Raw genomic sequence first — 22,118 nt, 5'->3', positions numbered from 1 at the left:
AAGAAGGAATAATGTCCTCTGACATTCTACAGTGGAGTTGCATTAACAAATGTATAGGGGATAGTGAACTAAGTTGTGTCTGGAACGCTTCAAAAAGAATACAACAAACACCATGCAGTGCTGCAGAAGTTCTCTGGATTTTTGACATGCGTGTTTATTTACTATGGAGGTCTATGTAGAGGTCTGACCACCAGCTCAATCTTCATGCTAGACCTATGTCTTGAGCTGTGGTGGATGTAAGAAATCTGATGAAGGTGTCTTTGTGAACTAGGGAGACAGGAGGTAATGTTTACCCTAGAACCTACTCAGCAAGCAAAACACTTTTCAACACCTAGGATGGTCAAAATGAGGGCCAATCTTGACAAAGAAGTAAGAGCAGCAGAAGGAACTCTAGTAAGTTCTGTAAACTTATTGGAGTTTTCTGTGTTAGCATGTTGTGCTAACTACCTTTTCCTACCATGTTCCAGTTCACATGTGTGTTATTGCTGTTGGACAAAGAATGATCTCAAGTCATAAATAAAGAAGGCAGGGATTTTTTTAATGTAATGAATAATGCATGTTTATATTTTAAGATCAAGATGCTTTCTGTTTAAGACCTAAATCTAGGAAAATTATAGTGAATGTTCAGATACCTGTTAGGAGGCTAATAAGGCAAGTGTTGATGCATCAGAGAAATTGGCAAAATGGACATAGGGAAAGTTCTTTTCGGGAAATGAAGGAATATTCTTTTTTTGATAGATTTCCTGAATGTTCTTTTTATGTGGCTTTCCTAGACTATCTGATTAGATTTCTTATCAAGGATATGCTTTTAATCTTGCCCCAAGCTTTTTTCAGTGAGTCTATTTTAGGTTTCTTAAGTATCATCTTTAATATCTTGTTCATAAGCCTTGAGGCTTATGAAGGACAGTATTGTTTTTATTTCCATCTTGCAAGTCCAGCCAGAGTGAATCAGAAAGGAGGTCTAGCAAGTGCTGTTAATTTTAGTAAACAAATGCCTGTCCTGGTCTAGCCTGCCATGCTGTCTCTGTGTATCTGTGTTTGGCAGATGTTCTGGTGTGCCACTGAAAGTCTGTAAATAAATAAACTTTTTTTTTTTTTTTCCCATCAGCCTTCCACAGGCTTCTCTGGAATTCTTCTCAGGCATGTGCTAACAGTGTCTTTTGACTTCAGTAGAGGTTAATTCATGGTGGTGCTATAAGCCTGTAGCAATGAGCTTGCTTTGCTAACAGTCTTCCTTCTGCACCACAGTCTGGAAGTAGAATAAGAAAATACAGGGAGAGGTTTTGCATTTATTGCCATCTGTTACTACTGTGACTAATGCGTGTCTTACTGCTATACTGAAGCATGTTTGAAACAATGTGTGGGTGAAAGAGACCTTTCACAAGTCGTGTTCACGGAGCTACTGAAGCAAACACAGGAGAATGGCAATCGAACAGAAGGAGGAAGGCATGTGTACAGGGAAAGCATGCTGTGGGAGTGTTGGGGAGGAGGGTGAATGTCAGACCCTCAGGAACATGATTTTTCATCTTAGTAAGCAAAGAATGCTGTAGGAGTTGACACAAAGAACTTGATCTATGAAGTTGCTCAGATTTCTCTTGCTGAAGATTATGCTTTTTTTCTTTTTATGGAGATCTTAATCCTATACCTTCAGTGGTAAGTCAGTGTGTTCTACTCAGCCATATGATTTAACACTGACAAAAGAAAAAAAGAGATTGAGTTTGCAGTCTTGAGGGGTATGGGATGGGTGAAAAGTAAAGCCAGGACCATGAACTTTAGGCAAGCAAACTTCCCACTCTTCAAGGAGTTAGTTGGACCCCTTGTGAAACGATCTCAGGGACAAGGAGTCAGAAAATGGCTGATCTTCAAGGGTGCCTTCCATAGAGTGCAAGAGCTCAGGATCCCCAGGTGTGAGAAATTGGGAAAGGAAGGCAAGAGATGAACACGTCTAAGTTGAGATCTGCTGGTCAAACTAAAGGGCAAGAAGGAAATGTGTACCTAGTGGAGACAGGAATAGGTGATCTGGGAAGAGTATAGGGATGCTGTCTGGTTGACTAAGGAAGGTGTCAGAAAAGCCAAGGTACAGTTGGAGATGAACTTGGTGAGGGGTGCAAAGAACAACAAGAACGGCTTCTACAGGAACATTAACCAGAAAAGGAAGGTCACAAGAAGCAACACTGGCAAACTGGTAAGAGTGGACGAGTGGAAGGCTGAGGAACTCAACAACATTTTTGCCTTAGTCTTCACTTGTAATCTGTCTTCCCACACCTCTCAAGTGGTAGAGAGCAGAATGGGGACTGGGGGAACAAACTCCCTCCCACTGCAAGGAAAGATTGATTTTGTGACCACCTGAGGAACCTAAGTCTCTGCGACTGCACTGAATGATGTTATTATGCTTCTGACCTGATGGAATTGTCTGATGTAGTTGCCAATCTACACTCCATGATTCTTAAAAAGTCTTGACAGCAGGTGAAATCCAGGTTACTGGAAAAAGGGAAACACTGAATGCATTTTAAAAGGGCTGGAAAGGCGCCCCCCAGGAAGTAGCAACCTGTCAGCCTCACCTCTGTGCCTGGAGCAAAACTTCCTAGAAGCTGCACTAAGGCACATGGAGAACAGGGATGTGACTCTAGACAGTGAGCATGGTGTCACTAAGGGCAAGTCCTGACAGATCAACTAGAGGTCTAGGGGAAGAGTGTCATGGAGTGACTACACCAGTGGATGAGGTAAGGATTATTTATGCCGTCTATCTGGACTTCTGTAAAGCCTTTGACACACTCCCCCAAAACATCTGTCTCTTTAAATTGGTGAGAGGTGGTTTTGATAGGTGGGCTGTTCACTGGATGATGAATTGGTTGTATGGTTGCATCTAGAGAATAATAGGATCACAGAAAATTCTGTTTGAAGGGACCCATGAGGATCATCCATTTCAGCTCATGACCCTGTGCAGGACACCTCAAGAATCACACAATGAGCTTTTTGAACTCAGAAAGATTTGGTGGTGTTACCACTTCCCTGGGCAGCCTGCTCAACCACCCTCTGTGTGAAAAACCTTTTCTGATATCCAATATAAACCTCACCTGGCTCACCTTTTTGTCATTTCCTCAAGTCCTGTCAGTGGTCACTAAAGTGAAAGATCTCCTTCTCCTCTACTTCCCCTCAGGAGGATGTTGATTGATATCTCCTCTCAGTTTCCTCTTCTCTAGGCTGAACAAATTAAGTGACCCCTGTTGCTCCTTCCTCTCCAGACCCCTCACCATCCTACAGAAGTAGAGAATGACAAGTGGTGCTCCTTGGGCATCTGTAGTAGGACCTGTGCTCTTTAATATCTTCATCAATTATGTATTTTAGGCAGTGGGATTGAGTACACCCTCAGCAAGTTTGCAGATGACACTAAGCTTTGTGGTGCAATTGACACATAACACTGAAGGGTGGGATGCCATCCAGAGGCACCTGGACAAGCTTGAGAAGTGGGCCCATGGCAACCTGACAAAGTTCAACAAGTCCAAGTGCAAGGTGCTACACCTGCGTCTGAGCAATCCCAGACATGAGTACTGATGAATTCATTGTGAACAGCCCTATGGAGAAGAGCTTGGGTGTTCTCATGGATGAAAAGCTGGATGTGAGGCAACAGTTTGTGCTCACAGCCTGGAAGGCCAAGCGTGTCCTGGGCTACATCAAAAGCGGCGTGACCAGCAGGCTGAGGGAGTGATTGTCTCCCTTGTGAGACTCCACCTGTAGTGCTGCTTGCAGTTCTGGAGTCCTCATCACAGGGAATACATGAAACTGTTGGGGCAGGTCCAGAGGAGGGTCAGGAATATGGTCAGAGAGCTGGAGCACCTCTCCTATGAAGACAGGCTGAGAGAGTTGGAGTTGTTCAGCCTGGAGAAGAAGGATTCAGGAAGACCTTAATGTGGTCTTTAGCTACTTAAAGGGAGCCTAAAGAAAAGCTGAGGACAAATGGTTTATACTGAAAGAGGGACAATTTAGATTAGATACAAGGAGGAAGTTTTTTTACAATGAGGGTGGTGAAACACTTAAGGTTAGATTGGATGGGGTTCTAAGCAACCTGATCTAGAAGATGTCCCTCATTGTGGGGGAGGTTTGGACTAGATAACCTATAAAGAACCCTTCTAATCCAAACTATTCTATGATTTGATGATTTTAATGTGTCTGGAGTTGTTTCATGTGTTTGAAATATAGAAACAAACACCGCTAGATGTGTACTGCATTCTCATTCAGCCTTCAATGTAAGTTTTTGTTGTTCTGTCCCTGCTAGTTTATGGCAAGCTTAGACCCTTGTAATATTTTGGTCTATTTGACAGCACATCTCTTTGGTTGAAATCTGATGGAGATGTAAAACATACAACGTACAACTGTTTCTTCTCAACTGTTGATTTTTTTTGTCCCTTGTATTAAGAAAAAGCTGCTCCTGATTTCTCCGTGGGGGTTTTGTGAAGTAAAGAAACCTATTTTGTAGCCTAATTCCTACATTTCATGTCTTCAGTTTAATGACTTAGTCTATGAGCAATCTTCACATGTGGAAGGATTGAGATAGATGTTCTCATAACAAGAACAGATGAAGAAACAACAAACTCATTTATTCTCATCCCAGAAAGTAGAAATTTAAATTAAAGATGCTGTTAAAATGGTGGAGTAAAAAACTCAAAGACTGAGAAGCTGACCGATGGCTTGCATAGTTTAACAGTATATGTTTTTCTTGAAAATACCAGAGTGTGAATTGTGGGTGTCACCACTAGATGGTCCTCTTAGAACAGTTACAGGTCAGCATTTCTAAAGCTGCATTTATTCTTAAACCGATTCTACGGGTGTATTTGCTGCAACAGTTAAGAATAGAAAGCACAAAAGCACTTTCTGAAAACCTCTATAGCTAAAAGTCTTTTATTGATCAAAACAAAAAGTATTCTGTTGGTTGTAGAACTTCAGCAAAAAGGTGAAATGAAATTGACTCTTACTTTCAGCTTACTTCAGAACTGAAGGCCCAGAGGTGTGAGAAATAACTATGAAATCCCTTATAAGTTTAGCTAGAATTCTAAACAAAGCTAATGGAAATGTTTAAAAATAAACATTTTAAAATGTTTAAACATAAAGTAAATGGAAAACACTTACAAAGATGAAAATATACAAGTCAAGCATAGTGTAGACAGAGTTGGTTCTGACTTAGAATTTTAAAATCTATGGCAAAGGATTATAATGCAGATCTTTACATTTCTTTACTGCTTTAGCTATGCATTTGTTTCTTGCTGTCTCTGAGCACTGGTGCTAAAATAAAAACAAGAAACTATCAAGAAGGGACATAGAAAGATCAGCTATCGATTTTATATTAAAAAAAAAATCAGTATTTTTAGCCCAGACTTTCAAAAGTTGAACTTAACTTTAAGCCTTTGTTGTTTAGAATGCATGTCTCCTTTTCATATTTCTGAACTCTTCCTCATGGTCTTAGAGCTATAAGTTGAGTTTGTCATCCAGTGCTCTAGTTCTAACATATGGGTCATTTTTAGATAGGATGATTCATGGTAAAATCATGAGTCTGTAGTGCTGAACCCTGGTATTCAACCGAATGAACTCAACCTAGGCACAAAATGTCACAGCCCTTAAGTAATGAACAGATTGTAAACTTCATGGTTTACTTCAGATAAAAAAATTAAAGACCTTGAGAGTACTCTACCTTAATGTGTCTTTTTTTTTTTTAAGAAAATGGAGGTGAAAGAACATATATCTTTATGTTTTATGTTACATCCTTACTTATGGTGAGGACTCAGCTTTACAAAAATTTTACTTTATATATTCATCACATAAGTTTTATAAGGTCAGGTTGTACTTTTATGGCATCATGCAATTACGCCACCAGAGACTGCCATGCTAAGAATTCAACTGTCATTATATGAAGTGATATTTGCTGATAGCTTACACTGTCTTGGAAAGTATTTTCCGTTTTCACATCTGTAGTATGTTCTGAGTCTTTATGAGTCAAATACCAATGACCTAGTACTTGGCTTTAGCTCATAATTTAAGATGATGAGCTCATTAAAGAGGTTAAGTTTGGAGGCAGCCTGCGCTGTGGCGGCTCTGGCCTGGTTGAGTTTGTGATCTCAAGGAGCATGGTCTTGGCAAGAAGCAAAGTCAGGACCCTGAGCTTTGGAAGAGTGAACTTCCAGATGTCTAAGGAGCTGGTGAATAAGATGCCCTGAAAAGCTGTCCTTAGGGACAAAGTAGCTGACCAGAGCTGTCACTTAGAGCACAAAGCTCTCCATCCCACTGTGTGAGAAATCAAGCAAGGTAGGGCAGATACCAGCATGGATGAGCAAGGATTTAGTCCTCAAACTGAGAAGTAAGAAAGAAATGCACAGCCAGTGGAAACAGAAGACGGTGACCTGGGGAGAGTACAGGAATATCGTTCAAATGTGTAGGAATGGGATCAAGAAAGTCAAAGCACTGATGGAACAGAACTTGGTGAGGGATGTGAAAAATAACAAAAAGCTATTCTGTAACTATACAGTGTCAGAAAGGAAAGGCCAAGGAGGGTGTACCCCCCAATAAATGACAAAGGAGAACTGGTAACAACAGATATGGAGAAGACAGGTACTCAATGAGTTTTTTGCCTCAGTCTTCACTGACAGTCAGGTTTCCCACATCTCAGATCCTTGAACATCTAGTGGGAGTCGGGAGAGCCAAGTGCCTCCTGCTGTAAGCAAAGAGCAGGTTTGAGACTACTTGATGAAACTGAATAGCCACAAGTCTGTGGGGCCTGATGACATGCATCCCAGGGTCCTGATGGAACTGACTGATGTTGTTGCAAAGCCACTCCATTGTATTTGAAATACAATATAGCAGTCAGGTAAAGTCCCATTAACTGGAAAAAGGGAAACACCTCTCCTATTTATAATAAGAGGAGAAAGGAAGATCTGGGAAATAGATCATCCTGGAAGCAATGTTAAGGCATAGCTTCACTAAGGACAAATCATATCTGACCAGTCTTTCTCTGATGGACTTACTGCAGTGGTTGACAAAGGACAGTGAATGGATATTTTCTACCTAGGCTTCTCTAAGGTGTTTGACATGGGCCCACATGGCATCCTTACCTCCAAACTGGAGAGATGTGGATTTGCTGGATGGACTATTTGGTGGATAAGGAATTGGCTGGATGGATGCAGCAGGAGAGTTGTGGTCAATGGCTTTATGGCCAGGTGGAGGCTGGTGACAAGTGGTGTCTCTTAGGGGCTCTGTCTTGTGACAGCATGTAGACAATGGATTGAGTGCACCCTCAGCAAGTTTGCAGATGACACTAAGCTTTGTGGTGCAATTGACACATCCCACTGAAGGGTGGGATGCCATCCAGATGCTCCTGGACAAGCTTGAGAAGTGGGCCCATGGCAACCTGACAAAGTTCAACAAGTCCAAGTGCAAGGTGCTACACCTGCGTCTGAGCAATCCCAGACATGAGTACTGATGAATTCATTGTGAACAGCCCTATGGAGAAGAGCTTGGGTGTTCTCATGGATGAAAAGCTGGATGTGAGGCAACAGTTTGTGCTCACAGCCTGGAAGGCCAAGCGTGTCCTGGGCTGCATCAAAAGCGGCGTGACCAGCAGGATGAGGGAGTGATTGTCTCCCTTGTGAGACTCCACCTGTAGTGCTGCTTGCAGTTCTGGAGTCCTCATCACAGGGAAGACCTGGACCTATTAGAGCAGGTCCAGAGAAGGTCCACAAAAACAATTAGAAGGATGGGACATCTCCCAAGACAGACTGAGACAGCTGTGTTTTTTCAACCTGGAGAAAAGGCTCTAGGGAGACCTTGTTGTGGCCTTACATTATTTAAAAGGGGCTTACAGAGAAGAGGGAGTGTGATCTTTTACAAGGGCAGATAGTGATAGGACAAATGGGAATGGTTTTATTCTAAAAGAAGAGAGGTGTCACATCCCTGGGATTTTTCAAGGCTAGGTTGGATGGGCCCCTGAGCAACTTGACCTAGTGGGTCCCTGCAAAGAACAGTGACATCATCAACTAGATCAGGTTGCTCTGAGACCTGTCCAGTCTGATCCTGAATATTTCTAGGGATGGTGCATCCACCACTTTAGCGCACAATCTGTTCCAGAGTTTTACCACCCTCCTTGTTAAAAAGTTCTTTCTTACGTCGAATCTAAATCAACCCTTTTTTACTAAAACCTTTGCCCCTTGTCCTATAACAACATGCTCTTCTAAAAGTTTATCCCCATAAATAATTTAAAATGTTGTATTAGCTGGTACACCCTAAGTGATGGAATTTTTTTTTGCTGATTGGAAGCTTCTGATAAATAAGTTGCATGTTATTCCACCCTTAAAAGACAGGAATAGAGTGAAGCAAGTGGTTCCAGTTGAGAATTCCTTTTCTTATTCTTCTTTATCACGCAGTATGCCTCCAGTTCAGTTTCTGAGACATAAATCTGGTATTAATCTAAAAATAGTCAAGTATTATTAAGCACTATTCCATATATTGTTTAGTCTTAATAAAGTTAAAACAATGTTAATTGAAAAACAGTGAGAAGGGTATTTTTTTGGTAGCTAGGTAGTGATTGGATTTTGAGCCAGTATTGTTACATTTTGTGATAAAATTTGGTCATAATTTTATATTATTCCCATGTTTTGTTTTTTATGGTTACACCAAAATCATGTAGGTGTAATTATTTTAATTAAAATAATGATGAATTGGATCCGTTCTACCTGTGCAGAATTTTGGTTAATCAATTTACCATTGTTGACATCAGTTGTATGAAATAGTAGTAGTAAACTATCTTAATGTAAATGTATTAAAACTCCTTATAGATGTGTAATCACACAGAGATCGGTTGAGATAATTATCAGCTGCTTAAGAATCTCATGAATTTACATTTTTTAAATTGAAATATTGGCACAGCAGAAGATTTGCAGGGAATGGACATTAAGCAAAACTCATTTTTGACTCAGTGCAAATAATTTCATATTACTTCATAATTAATTTTATTGTCTCTTTCTAACATGATGTTTAGATAATTAGTGCTGAAGTTACCTTAATTTTGTACCTACCACATACAGAATAAACTCTGACCTTGACAAATTATGTGCCTTGAGTTTTTCATGTCCATATTGAAGGTATTTAGACATGGTATGTTTTTCTGCCTGTAGAGAATTCTGTGAAAGAAGACAGTAGTTTGGAGCATGACTCCTACTCCTACTTTACCATTTTCTGTTGGATGGATTAGGACTTGGCCACTTTATATCGTTAGTTTAAGTCCTTCTACATCCTGAGAAGCAATCAATGTACTTCTTGGGACTGACTGTTCTTAAAAATAGGTATTTACTGATGTGGAACCTGTTTATAAGAAATGATGGTATTATGCTTTTTATAGTGGAAGAAAGGTGCCCTTATTTCTTTGAAATAGTTTGCAGATCAGGCTACAATTTCATTCTTTGCCTTGTTTGCCTTGAGTCAGATGTGACTTATGTTTGAGGAAAGTATATGCACTAAATTTCTGCAGAAGTAATGTGAAGAGTGGAGAAGGGCTTTGAAGTAAAAACTAAGCCACTGTTACTTGAAACGTTGGCAGCTTTACAGATTATCACATAAATTTCCTGTAGTCAGTAGTGCTTTAGACTGAATGCTGGACAGGATAGTAGCTCATATATGAACAAACAATGGTATGTAAGAAGTGAATAGTAAACTTCTCTGCTTTGAGGACTGGTGAATGAGGTGCAGGTTTCCTGAGCTGCTCTCTGAAGTGCTTAGGAAGTATGTGAATGATCACATGCTCTAGTAGGAGGACACCCTTTCGAAGGTGAGGACTGAGTTATGCGGTTGCTCTTCAGGGTGAAAGTGGTACATTAAGGTGTGTGTATAAATACTCTGAATACTTCCAGTTTTCCTTTTCGTTTTTTAAATTTTTGTTTCCAATGTTAAAAATTTTTTCATCTTCTTAAGAGCTAAAGAAATAGCATATTGATTGCTTACCAGTGGGGGACACAATCTATTGGGTTGCTCTTGAACAGAATACTAATTTTATTTAGTGACAGGCAGAAATCATAGTTTAGTAACTTTGCTTTCTTAGCTGCTGAATTCTTTTTGAGTGGCGTTTACTTATAGATAATGGTTTTGCACTGCAAAAGCACTGTTACTGCTTTATGTGATTCCACACACTTACATTATCTAATAAGAAAGTAATAAGTGAATTAAATAATAAGTGAATTAAGTAAAATTAAGTGAAAGAAGTAATAAGTGAATTAACCACAGTTTTCTATAACTCTTCAAATGAGTTGATAAATGATTTAGTATTGGATCCCCCTAATAAGCACAGGCTTTCAAATTTACATTTTCATCTGAAACCTTAATGCATTAAGTCAGCTTCCAGAGCAGTTCAGATTTGTTAGAAGTTGTTTCATGGATATCCTACCAGTAAAAGCACATAATAAAACAATAGCAAAGGGAAGGCAAAAAGAAAATACAGCTTTGACATGAAAACATTACAAGCAGAAAAGTGTGAAAATACCTTGAACCTATCTTTTTTTTCAGCAAATGGCCTTGAACTCATTTTACTTTTATTATAGCACTGGCCTAGAGGCAAAGTATTTTGAGTGTTACAACAAAGAGGGTGCTATATGGAGGAATTTTTTTAATAATGAAATACAACATATGCATAAACCATGCAATCTTATAACAGGAAACTTTGTGAGGAGGGTAGACTGTGTTTAACTTTTCTACAATTCTGCAAGATTAAATTTTATTAGGTGTTAGTCAGAAAAAAAATTATCAGCTGAGTTTTATGCTGTAAGGTTAAATGAATCTTATGACTATGTTTAAATACTGGAGCAGTATAAATTCAGACTTTGATTTATTGGGTAGTTGAGGAGCAGAATATTTAACTGTTGCCTTCCTGTTAAATTGCTTCTACATAAGAACAGATTTTTGGAAAGGTTTGAGCTTTAAAACTTTTCATGGAATAGATCTGCTGATGACTACTACTTCTAAATGATTTCTCACTCAACTTTGGAAAAGTGTTGTTTTGGTTTTTTTTCCTATTAATAATTGAGTTAGAACTTCTCTAAATTGAACAAGTGAATGGAAAAATAATCAAGGAAAATGTTCTCTGAATCTCTTACAATCCATTTCCTTTTACTCTCTTCAGCTTTTCTTAACAGTAATGACTGTAGCCTAATGATCACAGCCTAACTGAAATAAAAGTTCTCATTGCCTTCAGTATGCCAGAACTTTGCCTCAATTATGAATTTCTAGATAAATCTCTTAACCAGAGATTTGTTTAAAAAAAGAACTATAGTTTAAATGAAGTATAATCAGTTGCAGAAATACATAACTTTGCTTAGGGAGCAGTTGTATATGTAAGTGAAAGATTTGTTTTTCAAAACTTTGGTGAATTCTATATGACACTTTTTCTATTTTCCCGTGTTGAAGTATGGTACCAAAAGTGTGCAGTGGTAGTATAAAATTTGTGTCTTGCTTGTGGGGCTATGGCTTCTGCAGTGCTTCTGCCAAGAGTCAGTGCCAAGGCAGAACAATAATTACCTCATATGTTTTTAATAGTACATGTATATTAATAATGACCCAATCCATCTTTTGTCTTTTTGATGACATATTGTTGACTCATTTTAATTCATCATCCTACTCTAGTTTCCAAACTTTTCTTAGTGCTATTGCCTGACATTCTCTGGTTTCCTGTGAGTCAATTGTCTGAGATCACATCAGATGTTTTATTTCAGTTTAGAGATGCTGTCTCTAAAGTTTAGAAACGCAGTATATGTTATTACACTGTCTAATAAATAGTTTGACATGATAGATTTTCTGTTACTTCAAACCTATGTACAGCTTTATTATTTACATATGTACTTTCTTATTTAAATGTTTCAGCATTTCATGTGAATGCATTTTTCTATAAGATTTGTTTGCAGCCCCATAGTTTTTCCTCCAAAAGAATGTAGTTATAGTTTCTAATTATTTAGTCTATTTTGTCTTCTCAAAGGGTCCTTCAGAAGTGTGTGTATGTAGCTTTTGTTTATTTTTATAATGGTCATCAGTTATTGCTCCATTACAAAAAAGTCTCCAACCTATAGGAATTTATTTGGAAAGTCACCAAACCCTTGCTAGTTGCTTTACCTAGAGGGTTGAAATGTATCTCGTACAAGATGTAATGCTTTATGCTTATTTTATTTTGGGTTATTATGTTTGGTACAAATCATTCCTATCAAAAACCAGTCTACTACATCATTGTGGTAGCTTAGTCTCCAAGTACCACACAGCTGCTCACTCACTTTCTCCCACTTCAACCCTCGTAGAATGGGGGTGAGAATCAGAAAAAGGTAAAACCTGTGGGTTGAGACAAGAACAATTCAAAATTTGAAATAAAGTATGATAATAATGATAATAGTAATAAAAAGAACAGAGAAATAAAATCCAAGAAAAACAAATAATGCACTGTACAGTTGCTCACCACCCACTGACTGATGCCCAGCCTGGCCCCCATCAGCGATCAGCCCCTTTACAGCCAACTCCTCATTCGAGTGTTCTCAGTGTGTTTCCAACAGTCTTAAAATACAGGATTACAAATTGTTCCTGCTTGTTAAACCTGTGAAGTCTTTTCTGAGATTGCCAAGAAGGAAACTAATAGGATGGTGATTTTTTTGATAGAGATGTAATTCACTGACTCATTTGGCCACAAAGTAAGAGTTAAGCTTTTCTGTATGTTGGTTACTAGCCTAGGATATATATAGACAAATGACTTGAATGTGAAAAATGGCTGTGTTTACTTTGGTGTTTTTTAGCAAATTAAGTCAAGCTGTTTATTTCTAATTTTTTTTGGGTATATTTGAAACTTCTTGAAGGTATATTGGACTTTCCTCTAATACTCTGTACAGTAAACCCTCACTTTTGTGTTGTAAGCTTCTGGCCATCTGACTTTGTTATATGTATTCTCAATGAGCTCTTTGGATGTGACTGCAGTTTTTCTTGAGATCATTCTTCAGCACTTATCTTTAACAATTCTTTAGCTCAAAAAATTAGTAAATAATCACGCAGAAGGGGTAAAGTTGGAAGGTGCCCCTTGGAGGTCATCTAGTCTACAAACACTGCTTGTCCCTAGAGCATATTACTTGGGGTTGTTTCCAGATGGCTTTTGAATATTTCCAGAGAGGGAGACTTCACAATCCCTCTTGGCAGACTGGTCCAGTGCTCAGCCACAGCCTCACAGTAAAGAATTTTTTCTTCATGTTCAGGTGGAACTTCCTGTGTACATCAGTTTCTGCCCACTGCCTCCCATCCTATTGCTTGCCACCACTTGGAAGAATCTCAGTCCATCCTCTTGACACTCCCCCTTCAGATACTTTTAAACGTTGATGAGGGCTCCTCTCAGTCATCTTCCTGAAGCTAAACAGGCTCAGCTCTCTCAGCCTGTCCTCATAGGAGAGATGACCTCATCCCTTAATCATCCTTGTTGCTCTCCCCTGGACCTGCTGCAGGGACTTCAAGTCTCTCTTGTACTGGGGATCCCAGAACTGGACACAGCACTCCAGATGTGGCCTCACCAGGGCTGAGTAGAGGGGCAGGATCACCTCCCTCAGCCTGCTGGAAATGCTCTTCCTAATGCATCCCAAGATAACATTGACATTTTTGGCCACAAGGGCATACTGCTGGTTCATGGATTTCTTGCTGTTTACCTCAGATCCTTCTCCACAGAACTGCTTAGACCAGAGATTCTGAGGAATTAGTTCCACAGAACTGCTTGGGCCAGCTGTCTTGGACCCCTGGTCCTGCTGGGGACCCCACGTTCCACTGGGATTTTTTGAGAAGGTCCCTGAAGAGGCCAAAGTTAGCTCTCCTGAAGTCCAGGGTTGTGATCCTACTCACTGACCTGCTTCTTCCTCAAAGGATACTAATGATCTCATGGTCATTGTAGCCAAGGCTGCCCCCAACTTTCATCTCTCTAACCATACATTCTGTGTTTGTTAATAAACGTCCAGCAGCACACCTTTCCTAGTTGGCTCCTTCACTACCAGTGCCAGTGCTTTCCAAGAACCTCCTGAGTTGTTTATGCCTCACTGTGTGGTTCCTCCAGCAGATGTCGAGGTGGTTGAAGTCCTCCATGAGAACCAGGGCCTGTGACTGTGAGACTACTTCTCGCTGTCTGTATAAGACCTCATCTGCTTCCTCCTCCCCTTCAGGCAGCCTATAGCAATCCCCCACAACAGTGTCACTCTTATTAGTTTGCTCTTTAATCCTAACCCGTAAGCTCTTGGCTCACTCGTTACCCTCCCTGAGACAGAGCTTCATACATCAAAGTGCTTTGAGAAGTGCTTAGCAGTCATGAAGCTTCTTAGTCTAAGGAGACTATAAAAGGAGAAGTAGTAGAAAAGATTGGGAATTTCACTGGGTTTTAACAGTGGGATCATGTAGTTCTGTTTCATTGTAAGTTTTCAGGTCTGTTTTAAATGGAATTTTAAAGTTGATAGATTTATTTTATGATGGTGACTTAAGATCTTACTGATAACTTTTGAAAGTATCTAAAATATTGAAAAATAGGGTATGCATTCAACTTCATGTTGACTCAGTGAAAGGTCTGCTGTTAATTTATGATTGGCTAAAAACATCCAACTGATATTTTCATCATCATTTCAGGCATCCAACTGATGCCTGAACTATTCAGTCAAATGTTATTGATTTCGAAGGCTGACTGGTGACAGTACTTGTTTGTGGGATATTTGCTAGTTCAGTAAGATGTTCTGTAATATTTATAAAATGTATGATAGGTATATAACTTCAGATGAGAGCAGAAGGGTTCACAGACTGGAATTCCTCCTACTTGCTTTAGAAAAAGTGTATGCCAGTGTTGTAATGCCTGTATGAATGCAAGGCTCTTAGAAGATTTCTGCAGCTTCTAGGGCCTGAAAAATAGTTACTGAAAAAGTTATGGCAACAAACAGAATCTGAGGGGAAAAAATTTACCATCTCTTCATGAATCATCATTATTCAGGCTACATCCATGCATACAGCCATTTTCAAGACCTCCTCTGTTTATGCTATCTATAATTAATCTTCTGCATTAAAACAAAGAATGACTTTGAATAACACTGCTTTCACAGCTGCCTGAACATTTTTACTGAGAGTATTTCTTGCGCTAGGTGGAAACATCCACTTTCAATTGTAGAAAAAATTATTTGCTTCATATGAAGGTTGTAATAAACAAATTTTTGTACTATAATCTGTTTAAGGGAAGAGACTTTACCTGTCATGTGTACACAGTGCCAAATACTATGTTTCTTTCAGTAGGAATTTTAATATGTTGGATGTTGCAGCTGTGATGCTTTGAGATCTTTATACTCCATGCTGGTCTGTCTTACTCCCTTGAAACATACTGGTGTTTTTCCTAAGGGCCCTTCCACCACCTCTGGTTGGTAGGAGATTGAAAGGTCTCATTCCCAAGTAACATAATTTAACTGCATTGTCTTCTGTGATAAGACTTGAATTAAGAATAAAGGAGCATATCACAAGTCTCTAAGGGATTAATTGTGTGAGTGAGGGCTGATTTGCCTTAGGAGATATTTCAATGGTTCAAGATTCTCTTTCCACCTGAAATCCTCCTTATGTTTTATGGCAGGCAGAAATGTACAAGAGGTTGGAATATAATATGATGGGTGAGAGAACCAAGGGCATTTCTTTTTTCATGGCAGCTCTGTCTCCATGCTTTACTAGAACTTGACCAGGGAGGCTCCTTACAGAGAGTGCTGTTACAGAGAGCATCTCTTGTGTTGGGACTTACGAATATATTTTACTGCAATGCTTTAATATCCAGAACGGTTTAGTAGAATAAGGACTTAGTATTTTCCTTAAACACTTTCCTTAGTTTCTCTTAAAGTTCTTCCTATGCACTATTCTATTTATATTTCCTTCCCATTGGAGTGATTTTTCAATTCCAGCAGAAAAGCATCCAGTCAGTGTCAGCTAGAACGTGTGTATACTTTGTGCATCATTTGGGATGGGTACTTGCATTATCACTGAGTGATGCAGGGCAGTTTTCCTCTTTGCTTGTGTTCAGGGTGTTGGCAGTCAGATCCTCTGGCCTAGGATGAATGGCCACAGCTGAAGCTCTGAACTTTGATGCTTTCTGTAGAGCAGCCACCAGACCACCAAGCTAGTGAATTCAGAGTTCTTTCTGAATGTACACTGATACGTGCTTTCTGCACTGGGTTAGGGAGGAAATGTAAGACTTTTCTTTTGCTAGGCATACATTGTTTTAAGAACTGCTCAAGTTATTTTCAAATGTTTTTTCCATTTGTCAGACCTGATCCCTGAAGTTCTTTTCCTCACAGTTGCCCCAGATCTGCTTTGCTAAAGGAGCAATACTCAGAAGCAAATAGAATTTTCCGGAGCGGGTTTGAACTGGAGAAGTCTGTGTTTCCTTTGCTGTGAGAAATTTCAGGGGCAAATTTTAATGATGAAGGAAAAGGAAAACCTACTTGCTTGTTTCAAGTCGGGACTGTCTGTGGGAAGATATAGTTTATTTGCATCACTTCACTGGTCACTTTTTTATCGTATTAGGAAAGCATTTCCCATGTAACATTAAAGGGCTCTTAGGCTCCTGAGTGTGTAAATGCCAGTTTACCTTTTAATTTTATTTCAGTGATGCTTCCTTCCACACAAGACTCTTTTAGTGAGGCATTTGATTACCATTGAAAGCAGTTTTCTCTGCTGATGTCTTCAAAAATTCTGTAATTTTTCAAAGTTTTTTCTGATTTCCAATTTATCCCACTTCAGTTTTCATTGCCTGATTTCTTGTGGTTCTCAGGCCCTGTGATTACATAATGCACATTCTATGAAAATGATTTGGTGCCAGAGGGGAAGCTCTGAGTGCAGGAAATCATTAACATGCAAAAAAACTTGAGCTCCAAAATAGATTTAATTAGAAGCTTATTTCAAAGAACTACCACCTGCCTCACATTTTGTCTTTGCATTAGCTCTGAAAATACATTGTGGCTTAAAAGTGAGATGTAAATATATTCATATTCTGCTAGAATAACAAAACTACAACACAACAGTAGCTAGACTTGTGCTTAAAAGTAACACTTTCTGGCTAATGGACGTTCCTCCTGAGATGCAAGCTGCTGAAACTATGTAGAGTACACTAAGTGATTCCATCTGATATGCAGAAAATACTGTGGTTTATATTTTCACTTTATAAATGTGTCACTGGCAAGGCCAACTGGCTGCAATAAGCTTTTTTGAAATGGTCATTTCTGGTTGAGTGTTTGGAGGACTGCATTTTTCAAAGTGAAACATAAAAACTCCATTCACTAGACATACATTAAAAACAAATGGCTGAAGGAAATAAATTGACCTATAAATATCTAGGAAATAAGAGTTCATACACAATTTAATTTTCTTTAATTATGCTTTACATGTAATAGTTTGGATAACTGGAGTTTGACCCACTAGTACAAGCTAGTTAAAATCCAAATTTGAAAATTAGTGAGTGGGAACAACATGAATAAGATGAACAAGGTGGTGGGTATATTAAGAAGTGCTGCTATGCTTTTAAAAGCCAAAGGAGATGAACAATGTTTTACACTGTACGTTTGTTGCTTTTCAGATATTGAATATTTGACTTTAGTTACCTTTATGAAACTGTAAGAATGAAGTTTTAGTCTATTTTTATTTTGCTTGACCTTCCTATGTTAGAAAACTTACTAAAGGATTGAGGGTGGAACTTAGTGAACAGACAATTTATTTGAGTCTTTCATGCATACAGAATCATTCCTGAGACGAAATAGAGTATTGTAATTGAGGTGAATAGACATTTTGAATTACATTTGAATAGACAATAGACATTTGAATATTTCATGTAATGTTTGCTAGGTAAGAGCTTATCTATGAATTCAGGAGAGATGCTTCTTTCACCTTAAGAAAGTGTTAGTCTTAATGGTATAGCTCTCTTTGAATGCCTAAAAAATATTGTTTGTATGAATTGTTACCCTTACATATGAAGTGCAAACTGCATAATCAGCTTCTGATCTCAGAAATCTTCTCAATGAGACTTTGAATTTAGATCGTTGTACTTGAGGCATGACAAGCCATGTCTTACGTCATGTCTTACGGCTGCTGAATAATGTATAAGGCTTGAAGTAATTTACTCCAACCTGATTTTTTTTATTTGATTTTTTTATACTTGCTAGTAATACAGAGTTGAACTTTGTTTGTTTTTTCTTTCCTTGAAGACAGAAAATGTGAGTGTAAAACATGGAAGACATTACCATTTTATTATTTTCGCAACAACACATATTTGTAGGACTTTCTGTTATGTTGCTTAAGTAGACTTGAAAGAACAGAATTGGTTATTTTAAACCACATTTGTTATGGCTACTTTTAAGTTATGGAAGCATTTAGGAACCAGAATAATTTGATGTTTTGGGAATATTGAAACATTTCTTTAAACTGAAATTGTAATAGTTATATCCTTAGGATTTTTGTTTTGAAATAAAATATCTTGCTGCCTTTTTTTTTTTTTTTAACGTATTCTTAATGTTATTTGTCCCCACAATCTAGTTTGTTTATTTTAGAAAGTAAGCTTTTATCAGGGTTGGAATATTTAATGTTTTTCCTCATAGTGAACACTCCCATAAATGACAATATGCTTTTGTTAGAATTACTTACGAGCACAATTTTAATTTACTCACAGTTTCAGTATTAAAACTACACAAATAACATTGATTTGTTTCCTTTGTATTTCTTTCTGTTGCTTCCCTCAGGTCGAGATTTGATCTGCATACAGTCCATGGATGGGATGCTCATGTTGTTTGAACAAGAAAGTTACGCTTTTGGCCGGTTTTTACCTGGTTTTCTTCTTCCTGGTCCCTTGGCTTATAGCTCTCGCACAGACTCTTTCATTACAGTGTCTTCTTGTCAGCAGGTTGAGAGTTACAAGTATGTGTTTATGTTCAGTAATTATAGTACACTTTGGTGGTATCATTTACTAGGTAAACACATTGAAAGTAATCTTGTTTAATTTTTAATGCCTTTACTGGAGTATCCAAAAGCAAGTAGTTGCAGGAAAGATGTTATATGTTGCTGAGTAATTACTGTCTCAATACAGTTGTAGAAGAAAGTGTGCTGTGAGTACTGAGGACTTTATGGTCCTATTTTATTTTTATAAAGGTAGTAAGTCTACTAGTTTATCAAGGCTGTGTTGCTCCCAAGTGCCAGTTTTTATCCCTGCTTCAGTTCAGTCTAGTCTGTGCTTTCAGCATTGGAACATGGTTGAAACTCTTGTGAGCTATTTTAGTTTGTGACCATATTAAGTTTATGGAAAGTAAAGACTGCACAAGACATTTTCACTCCCTCCAAGCACAGGGGCTATATCTTGTAAGGCAAATCAATCACAAATCTAGTAGAGAATAAGAAAGAGAATGTGAAAGATTTTTGAAAGACAGAAAAGGGAGCATTTATGTTTACTTTGGAGGAGCAGCTTAAATCCATGGGGCTCTCTATGCAATCACCATGTTGAGAGTTTATCAAATATTCATCTCTTTAGAATCAGATGGATGCTTGAGCAGCGGGACATTGTGGTGGATGTCTGCTGTGAAGCCTTTCTCAAACAAGACATTTCCCTGTTTCAGACCCTTGTTCTCACAGAGGACTAATGTTAGGGTTATTGAATCTCTGTCCCTAGCAGTAAATTGGGGTGGGATGGTGTTCGAAGCAGAGCTATTACCTGTGATAACAAAAATCCACACCCCCTAAAATGGATGAAAAAGTGTCAGAGCTGTCAGGCTTACAGAGCAGTAGTTGTTCACAGTTCTAACCAGCAGCCAAAGATGAGTGATGATGATACTGGAGCCAGTATTTCTTTAATATCTTCTTCCTGGACAGAAGGACAAAGTGCAAGTCCTGAAATTCAAGGACAATGTCAAATTTTTGGAAGTGGCTACTATAAAAAGGTTTTATGGGGCTGCCTTTCATGTAATCTCATGAGGCTGAAGGAATGGGCAAGTACCTTAAGGATTTTTTTCAGAGGTAATCATACATATTAAAGAAAATAAGAATGCCTCTTTTTATGAATAATGCCATGGGAATCTAATCTAGGGAATGTTAGTCAAACACGATTCTTTGTGTTTGACAGAACAGAACCTGTTCTGTCACTTGTAGTCCTCAAGCAATATTCTTTTTATTTTGCTGCTTAAGATTAATCAGATTATACATATTATGCATTGTTTTCTTAAAACTGGGCAACATATGTGTGTTGCAAGTAAAAGTAATTTAATAGAAAATTCATAATTTTACTAAGAATTTAGAATTAAAATTCTAATACAATATTAGAATAAAATTATAATCTAATACTGGTGTCAAGGAATAAAGGTATATTTTCTCCTTTAAAATGAACATCTCATATGTTTAAATTATGTTCAGATTCTTGACCTTTACAAAAAATGTGCCTACGATTATTCATCAGTATGTTACTAATTCAAAAGCCTGCCATCCTTACTGTACTTACTGTAGGGATATAGTTTTAAACAAATTTTTCACTTGGTTATTGGTCTTAAGTGTCAAATGTTAAAACATTAATGGAACTAATCTCTAGTCTGTGTTTGAAATATTAGAACATTAGAACAGAGTTAAGTAATCCTTTTAAAGTGAAGGAAACAGATATGCTGAGGAGAGAAGAGGTTATTTTTATGGTATTGAATAAAAAATACAACAGTTCTATCTAGTGTTTTTAGCAGAACAAGTTGCTAAACTTCAAATTATCCATCTTCTTATAGCTCTTAGAGACTTCATTTGAAAGCAATTTTTACTGTGTTGATCCTGAATTCTTTCAAGATATAAAAGCAAAATGCCTCTTATATGCTTGATGTGATAGCTAAATTGAAAGTTTGTGTTGATCATCTGTGGCTTGAGTTTTTTTTTATGAAAGACCATATGTATCTAGCTGGTACTTAAATATTGCTGTTTGATGTGAGCTTTATTTGAAACCTCCGTATCAGGTCTCTGATTAGTTAATAAAATGTTAAGGTGCTTTCCAAGACTATCAGTATAAAATATGGTGAAGAGAAAATTTTGTTAGGTCAGGATCCTTCTGGCTCCCTTCTAACTCAACTTATTCAGTGATTCTGTGATTCTGTGAATCTGCAACTTCTCTTAAAAATGTGTTAAACTGAATAAGGGAAGTAAATTCATTCATACAGAGGACAGTTAAAGACATCCTAATTGTACTAAAAGCAGCTCTCTCAATGTTATTTACTAGGTCATAGCATTTGCCTTAAACAATTAGATTTCTTACTCGAAGTACACAGTTTACTTTTGTAAGTAAAACAATTTTAGAAACTAAAATCCTTCAGTTGCAAGCAGAGTATCACTGGTTAGGATTGGAAGGGACCTCTGGAGACCATCTGTGCAAGCCCCCTGCAAAGACAGGGTCACCTTGAGAGTGACACTGGAATATCCAGGTAGGCTGTGACTCTCTACAGGGAGGGAGACTCCATGACTCCCTGGTCAGCCTATTCCACTGCTCTGCCTCCCTCAATGTAAAGAAGTTTTTCCTCATGTTGAGATGTAACTTCTTGTGTTTTAATATATGGCCATTACGCCTTGTCCCTTTGCTGCACCATAATACATGCATGAAATGTAAGGAATACTGTTGTCATTTTAAATCTCCAACTTTGACAATGAAGAAAAATATGTACTGCTATTTTAGATTGAATTGGAGCATTCAGAATTGTGTTGGTTTAAGCTTAGGAACTGATGGTACTCCATGACTTCAAGAATTAAATGCTGTCTTTTTGGATAAGTTTAAGTTGGATCTTATTCTATTGTTTATTTCACTTATGTAGAAACCTTCAGTGTTCCACAGGTTATCTATGTGTATACACAAGAAACAGGATAGATCAGTGAATTACGATACCATCACAAATTCAGGAAACAGTTACAGAAGAGTCAATGAGGACAGAGTTTGAACAGTGAGGATTGCATAGGTGTAAAGAGGACAGATAGATGTGCAGAGCTTTCATGGCAGTTGATATAGTTCAAATGTCTTCATTGCCAGTTTTTCTTAGTATCGTTTGTTGGCAGTTAAAATAATAAAACGCCACAAACCTTCC

At 38.1% G+C, this 22,118-nt stretch overlaps 1 protein-coding gene across 8 annotated transcripts in view; it reads left to right on the top strand.

Moving 5' to 3' along the window:
• The window catches only part of BBS9 (Bardet-Biedl syndrome 9), a 281,549-nt gene that overhangs the window by 10,238 nt on the left and 249,193 nt on the right, over positions 1–22,118 (top strand). For all 8 annotated transcript variants that reach the window (XM_088055904.1, XM_014248757.2, XM_014248755.2 and 5 more), the window contains one exon: positions 18,774–18,948. In XM_088055904.1, the coding sequence (XP_087912030.1) occupies positions 18,774–18,948 (175 nt within the window). The remainder of the gene's footprint in view (positions 1–18,773; positions 18,949–22,118) is intronic.

Source organism: Pseudopodoces humilis, chromosome 1, assembly GCF_049639895.1.
Source record: "Pseudopodoces humilis isolate 2021_Gansu_Grassland_sample_001 chromosome 1, ASM4963989v1, whole genome shotgun sequence".
Taxonomy (NCBI): Eukaryota; Metazoa; Chordata; class Aves; order Passeriformes; family Paridae; genus Pseudopodoces; species Pseudopodoces humilis.
The sequence above is the reverse complement of the archived record's forward strand: the minus strand, read 5'-3'. Positions and strand labels throughout refer to the sequence as shown.